The 7,817-nt window shown below is 43.1% G+C and overlaps 1 protein-coding gene across 3 annotated transcripts in view; it reads left to right on the forward strand.

The window, feature by feature from the left end:
• The window catches only part of SpdS (Spermidine Synthase), a 31,788-nt gene extending 24,516 nt beyond the window's left edge, over positions 1-7,272 (forward strand). For all 3 annotated transcript variants that reach the window (XM_070533791.1, XM_070533788.1, XM_070533789.1), the window contains exons 7-9: positions 3,596-3,741; positions 6,271-6,393; positions 7,058-7,272. In XM_070533791.1, the coding sequence (XP_070389892.1) occupies positions 3,596-3,741; positions 6,271-6,393; positions 7,058-7,072 (284 nt within the window). In that variant the 3' untranslated portion in view covers positions 7,073-7,272. The remainder of the gene's footprint in view (positions 1-3,595; positions 3,742-6,270; positions 6,394-7,057) is intronic.
• Positions 7,273-7,817: the final 545 nt, after the last annotated feature.

Here is a 7,817-nt window from a genome sequence, read left to right on the forward strand (position 1 = left end):
CCCTCAAAGTGGACATGGCTACGTTATTGCCGCAAACTTGGTGATATTAATGATATTATTCATTACTGATACAGAAGAAACTGTTTCAATGCGCGCAATGTATTCACAAGAAGAAAAAAAAAAAACGTTCGGCGCGTTAGACTTGCTCCGCCGGCCGCCATGTTTGTTTTGGTGACCCGCAGCAAGCACGGAATGAAAAAAAAAAAATTATTTTCTTTTCGTGGGAAATTTAACCCGCGTAATGATCGCACCCCTGAATTTGCGTCAATTTTTTTGACAGAAAAGTGCAATCATTATGCGAGTAAATACGGTATCTCATAATTTTTTTACACTTTTTTCTTAGCAGATACAAGCACGTATTCACAAGCTTTGTTCAATTTTATTCCACAGTCTTGATTCTTGCGATTTAATCTTCTTTACAACATACATCTCGTTAACAAAACTTTTATGCATTCATTCTGCTTTCTGTTTATGCCATAGAGTTCCTCACTATATTACCTAGAGGGAAATCCAGCACTGCTTTGCTATGGTATGCATGGGAATGCCGGTACATATATTAGACAGTTTTAGTATAGCGTACGCTATTCCATTGCGGACGCTAAAAAATAGCGGATATAGCGGGCGTACGCAACGCAAACGAGTTAGCGTTAGCGTTTTTGCGGGGTTTGCGGAGCTTGCGGGAAACATGGCGGCGGTCCCGGCTGCCCGCTTCGAATTGAATTTGGTGTTGCTTTTGTGAAATGCACTTCGTTCGTAGCAAATGACTGTGTAAACGGCTTTCGCTTAGTCTCAGGCTGCTTCGACGACAGAGTATTATGGATAACCTCGTGGTGTTTTCGAGATCGCTTTTCGTTTCGAACGAGTCGAAGCCTAACGAAAGAAACATTCAAGATGTCAGCGCCACCTGTCGCTAAAGGCGCAAAATAGCCGCAACGACGGCATATGGCCTCTGAGATTCGAAGATATCGCCGGTCAACTAAAACTGTAGAAAACGTGCGCTGCTTAGCGTGCGCTATATTAAAGCGTATAGCGTACGCTATAGTTGCGAACGCTAAACTAAAACTGTCTATTGTGACTTCGGATTGGCATCGTTCTTGGAGAGCCCGGACACCTTGAAGACGCGCCTGGCAAACACCGTTTCAATGATTCATTTACCACTAAAACAACACGTAAAAGGCTGTTTCAGCTTTATTATTACACAAAAATGTGTTTTGTTTAATTTTGGAAACTTCTTATTGTATGTACAGTTATATAAAATGTAAGAAGTATCAGTGGACCGCTAAAGTTGGAGGACAGACGAGATTCGTGCTTGCTTTGGAACATTTTGCCGTCTGTTCTTGCTATTCTTCGCTTGGTTATGCATTGTAGATAAGTAAACTTCATTGGAAGATGTAGTATAGGTGAATGAGAACCTTTCATGAAGATTTTAATTTCAGAACGAGTTATCAGTGTAGCCGTATCTATGTTTTAGACGAAGCCTATTACAGCATCAGCCAACACAAGCCTCGTAGACACATATACCGTCATTCCCATGATGGCACAGTGCCCCTTAAGAAACTCCCATAGACGGTGTCACCAGATTTCTCCTCTAGGTGTTATAGTGAGAAACGCTGTGGTTTATGCATTACATAAAATATTGAGTGCAGTAGTTCCTTCAGAAAAAAAAAAAAATCTGGCGTAACCTAAAAAAAAAAACACCTATTTTTCCTGTGGTAGGGAAAAAGCTAAACTATGTGATACTACAGTGATATAGTCATATCATAAGAAGCCAACAAACATTGACCCCAAGGACAACATAGGGGAAATTACTTGTGCTTAATAAATGAAATAAAGAAACGATAAACTAATGCAAATTAAAGTGGATGAAAAAACAACTTGCCGCAGGTGGGAACCGAACCCACAACCTTCGCATTTCGCGTGCGATGCTCTACTAATTGAGCTACAGCGGCGCCGTTTCCCCATCCCCTTTCTTGGGTATTTATGTGCCCTAGTAGAACACTGGAAGTGTTAGCCAGCGCCACGCCACTCACAGACCTTGACAGCGGACGTGGAATGTCCTTTTTGCCGCCGGCGTCACGAGAACGTGATCTTTTGGGGTGAAGGCAACTGGTCATGGAGGAAGGAAACTGAGGAGAGGCCCTACCCCCTCCGCGCGCTAGGAGAAAAGTGTGGAGGAAGTGACGTAGTACGTTCTCCTCTTTTTTGCTGATTTTGTATTTCTTTGCCGTAACGGCCACACCTTTTGGGCCACGATGGCGGCTTTGTTTTGGTTCTTTGCGCTCACACGTGTTGCTCCGTAGGTTTCGTACCGTGGCAAAAGCGCCGTGCGGGCAAGTTTGCGTTGGTCATCGTGTTTTGTTGCGCTGCGTTATCCGGACCGTGCTCTCCCGGTTGTTGCTGTGGCCAGGTGGGGCAGGAGGAACTAAAATTCGTGAAACGAATGCGCATGCAACGCTGTACGCTATGTACCGCGCCACGGCAATGGCTACGGACGAAGGAATATTCGCGGGCAATTTTGCCCTTTTTCGCGGAATCACGCTAACGTGCAAACGATTGCTTAGTATTGCTGCGGAGTGCGCGGGTTCGAGCAGCACGGTTGCGCACAGCGCGGTGTGGTTTCGCGAGAAATGTAAACAAGAGAGGAGAGCTGGCCCGATAGGCGGAGCAACGCCATGAGCAACGCCAACTTCCGGCTTCACTTTAGCTTCACAAAGAGTGACGTCAGGGCCTCTCCTTAGTTTCCTTCCTCTGTGCAACTGGTCAATAAACCCACACATGCTACCTGAAGGCATCAATGTTGCCGGATTCGAGACCCTCGTTATGTAATAAGCGAGAAGAAAGGGGGTTTACCCAAGGGGCCCGATTTTTTATTAGTCATATCATAAGAAGCCAACAAACATTGACCCCAAGGGCAACATAGGGGAAATTACTTGTGCTTCGTGAAATACGAAGGTTATGGGTTCGGTTCCCACCTGTGGCAAGTTGTTTTTTCATCCACTTTAATTTGCATTAGTTTGTCGTTTCTTTATTTAATTTATTAAGCACAAGTAATTTCCCCAATGTTGTCCTTGGGGTCACTGTTTGTTGGCTTCTTATGATATGACTAATAAAAAATCGGGCCCCTCGGTTAACCCCCTTTCTTCACGTTTACAGTGATATAGGATACACGTTTATAGATCTTTGAAAAAGATGTGATAGAAGGTGCATTGCTGGCCCTGACTGGCAGGCTGAATTTGTCTATTGTGTCATCAGCAGTAATGCGACCAATGCTTTGAAGTTGCTCAGTCTTCTTTTTTTTTTTAAGTTGCAATAGAACAAATGGAATAGACATTGGGTATTCATTCATTATTTTACTGGCAAGGTTAGCACTCTTTATGCTAAAATGATGATTTGCCCTTAAACAAGGACTATCATGTGAAATTGCCTTATTTTGGGGGTGTCCACACAAGGTAACAGAGGAGAAATGCTCATGACTGTGTTTCGACATGAACGTTTGCTCATTTCCTGCTCGTTGCATGAGTGCAATTCAGCGTGGCAACAGTAAAATGTTTCTGGCCAACTTGATAATTTTTTCCACGTCTTCTCGTTGAAACAGGCGAGTCCATGTGGTTTGATCTGAAGCTTATTGAAGAGATGATGGACATGTGCCGGACCCTGTTTCCAGTGGTCAACTATGCCTCAATCTACACGCCCACCTACCCCAGCGGACAGATCGGTTTCCTGCTCTGCTCCACATCGCCTGTGAGTTCTGCGGCTCTTGTGTGTAAAAGATTGGGACGAGCCACTCCCCACACAGGGCTGGGTGCCCTCTTGGCCATTCTGCTGTTCAGCCGAACTGATGTGCCCACTTGTTTTGTCTGGCTGTTGGGCTGACATTTTGCTAGAGGAATGCAAACGATGAGTGTGCGAATAGCGACATTTCCAGGTGGATATGGAATACTTATAAACGAGGTGAAGTATAAAAGTTGTGTGGAGTGCATTTAGTAAAAGAATGGATGATTTACATTTTGACACATGTAATGCCTTTCCCAATTGGATGTCTGGTCAACTGAGGAGCTCGTATGTGACAAACTGAAAGGTGATCGCATGTGGTTAACCATGACAATGACAGTAATAAAAAAGCAATGGCTCGTCACCAAATGTAGGTAGAGCGTAATGTTCTTTGTAGCTAAGTGAAATACTACTGCGCAGGACAGCATTTTTAATGGGAGAGAGAAAGAGAGAGATTCTTTTACAAGTGTCTTTTTAAAGGGATTCAGACATGGTGAGACCGGTTTAATGATAAATTGCTTTGCCTTAGTTAAAACAAATTCGTATGCTATCTAAAGGTGACACATCTTTATTGAATGGATGGGAAATATTGAAAACAAGTTATCTGCTCTATGGCTTTTGCTCAAAAACTGGTGCCTCTGAGCAGGAGCCGCAGCTCTCGAGCAACTAAATCATTCATAACTTGCATCTTGCATCATAACTTGCATCAGTCTTTCTCTTGGTCCGCCATGGTGGCATAGTGAGTTTAGCGTCATGCTGCTGAGCTTGACTATGCGAGACCAAATCCCGGCCACAGTGGCCACACTTTGATGGATGCGAAATGCAAAAACGCCTGTGTACCGTACATTGGGCGCACGATAATGAACCCCAGGTGGTCAAAATTATCTTGATTCTGCCACTACAGCATGCCTTACAATCGTATCGTGATTTTGACACATGAATCCCCAGAATATTATTTTTAATCTTTCTCCCTGTAGACTCTAATAAGTGCTGTTATAGTATCTCATGTTTGAACAGAAACGAATGTTTGATAATCTCAGATAGAGAATTCTCACATGCAATATAAATAGCAGAGCAAGAGCCATTCACTTTTGCTGTCATCGCATTCAATTGAAAATTTCAAATATTTGCACACTCCTATTGCAAATGCTTTAATTATATGCTTGAATAATAAGTTGAACTGAGCGGTGTTGTTACAGAGCTGTACACAAAGGCCTTCGTCTTATGCTTTATTGCTTTCATTGGACATTTTCTTTTGCAGGCTAGGCAGCTAACATTAGAGCACTAGCCGAAGGATTTGTGATTCTCCAGGATAATGTGCATCAAATTTTGAAACAACAGCAACTTTGAAAGGATTATTGATAACGAACATGAAATTAGCCTTTGCATTGCCAAGTAGAGCCTGCAGTGCTAAACCATGGCAAAATGGCTAATGTGATTGTAGTTGGCTGCTTCCTACAGTGCTCTTTGCACAACTTTTGTCGCTGCCTCTGCAGCCTTGGTCCAAACAGCTGCTTGCTAGTACTGGCAAAGCATTTCCTCGTTTACATACCGTATTTACTCATTTATAATGCACCCTCAGTCGTAACGCATACCTGTATTTCGAGGTAAGGAATGAAAAATGCAACGCCCTTGATCGTAACATGCAACCTAATTTTCATACATCAAGAAATTACAAATGCAATGCCCTTATTCGTTCGCTTACCATTTTTTTCATTGCATGAGTCGGAGAGTAATGACGATTCGTACTCGCTTCGAAAGAGCAGATCCATTGCATCCAAGCCACAGTAAACTGGGCATTACCCATTCTAACTATTGGAAGCCTCCTCATAACTATTAACAGCCCAGAGCATATAATCTTCAGTGCTGTCTGTGGTATTTGAGATGTCGCATTTCTTAAACGCCTTGCAGATCACAGCAGCCGAACTTACAAAGCAGGCACAAAGTTATACCCGCAGCTGCAGCAATGTGTAGATTACATTACAGAAGCTTTAAATGCCAATGACGATTGGCTTGTCATTGTAGCTCTGATTTCATGCTTGAATATAATGCACTGATAGTATTTTAGTACATTTGTCCTGAAAAAACAAAGTGCACGTTAGAATCAAGGTAATACAGTAAGCACTTTAACCGACTTATGTTAATGCGAGGAACCGAAAGGTACAGTATAGGCCTTTGCATGCTTTACTTTATGTAAACAAAAAGTTAATTGTGACACATGTACTCGACATACCTTTTTCTAGAACCAGACATGTGACGCAGTCATGTTTCAATATGCAGGCCACTGTGGAGTAGGATTGCAGACTACAGCTTTTTCAGCAGAACATCTGCAGTTATTGCTTCCTGTATTGTCCTCGCGTGATTGTTTTTAAGCGTGCAATGTGCCTGGTGTGTTCTTTGCTTTGCCAGTCCCTTTGAGTTTGCATTCGTTTGCCATCATGCATCCATGTGCATGCAGTGAAGTGATGTTGTTTCTTTTGTCGATGCGTGGCTGTGCAGGACACGGACTTCCATAGCCCGCTGCATAAGTTCAGTGAGGAGCAGCTGCGGAACATGAAGGTCCGGTACTACTCGCCCGAGATGCACCAGGCAGCTTTGGCCCTGCCCCGGTTCGTCAAACAGGTTGGTTCAGAATGCTACACGCTGCTAAGCCCAGCTACACACCGTAGGGTTTCCCACACCAGAGGGAAGTTGTTACGTGGACTGGTTGGTACGGTGGTGCTACTTACTCGTGGGAACTCTGGCGCTGCGTTCGTTCACCTACGTACCATGGAAATGATGTGTAATGTTAATGCTTGCCAATTCTTGCAGGACTTTTATTGTGCTTTACCTTCCTGAGTTTACAAGCAGTCATAGTTTTCTGCACACAGCAGGGCAGTGAGCCTGTGCACATCTGCATAATCACTGCAAATTGTTGCATTTATAACGCAGTATAGTTTGTTAGAAATCATACATTTGCAAAGTCACGATGCAGCTGTAGAGCGGCAGCAAAAATAGTCGACTTTTTCAGATTTCTGCCAACAACGTACAGTTGGTTTCGCCCACATGGAAGGCATTGCTTTTCTTTTTTCTAGGACTTGCACGATAGCTGGGAGACCTAGTATAGAACATTACGTTCATATAGAACTATGAACATTATAAAGTAAAGCAAAACAAAGTATTCAGCACTCCATTTGTTAGAGGATCTGCAGTTGACATAAAATAAAAGGTTGGGGTCTATCAGCACTCGCATTGGGCAGATATGTTCATCTTTCTCCTTTTCTCTGTCTCACTCTTTGTTTTTCAGGCCCTGTACAAGTGAGTGACATACTACCAACATTCCAGTTGATGCGGGTGCAGGATCACCTTGCGCCACGCTGTTGGAAGCTGTGGCCGATACTCGGAGCTGCCGTTTTTCTACTCTGTGTGCACTGCATTTCCTTTGGAAATTTCGGACCACCGCATACGTCCATGTTATATATTTGTTCTGCAATGAATAAAGCGATATTTTATGTTCACTAACCATTGCTTGTTCCTCGTCTCTGATGGGCATGCACAACTGCACAGAGCCTAATGTGTGAAAAATTTAATATTAAAGTGTCACAAATGTGGACGTCTCACAATTCTGTTGATTTGTCAACTCATTCACGTCCTCGGATGTCCTTGAATTTAGCATCAAGGAGACTGGCCCACTTCCCATGAAAGGTTGCTACTAGTTGCCCGAGCATGCAATGTTTGGACACTTTTGTTCGGCTAATACTGCATCCTGTTAATGTGACCCTACAAACCATCTTTTCAAAGCCGATTTCATATTGTACCCGCTGTTTTAGTTCTATCTGCTGTTCATTTTGCAGAGCTGAAATTCATAGCTTTGAATGCACAAGTTTTTTATAAGGAATCTCAAAATTAATATAAACGGGAGCCAGAATTTTTCTATGGTACGCGCAAATGACGTGCAATTTTCAGGTCACACGCTTTCTCTATGCTACGCATCATTTGACCCTTGGTGAAAGTAGTTGAAAGAGACACCAATTTAAGTACTAGACTAGGCAAAGAAATTTTGAGGG

This window comes from Dermacentor albipictus, chromosome 2 (assembly GCF_038994185.2).
Source record: "Dermacentor albipictus isolate Rhodes 1998 colony chromosome 2, USDA_Dalb.pri_finalv2, whole genome shotgun sequence".
Classification (NCBI taxonomy): domain Eukaryota; kingdom Metazoa; phylum Arthropoda; class Arachnida; order Ixodida; family Ixodidae; genus Dermacentor; species Dermacentor albipictus.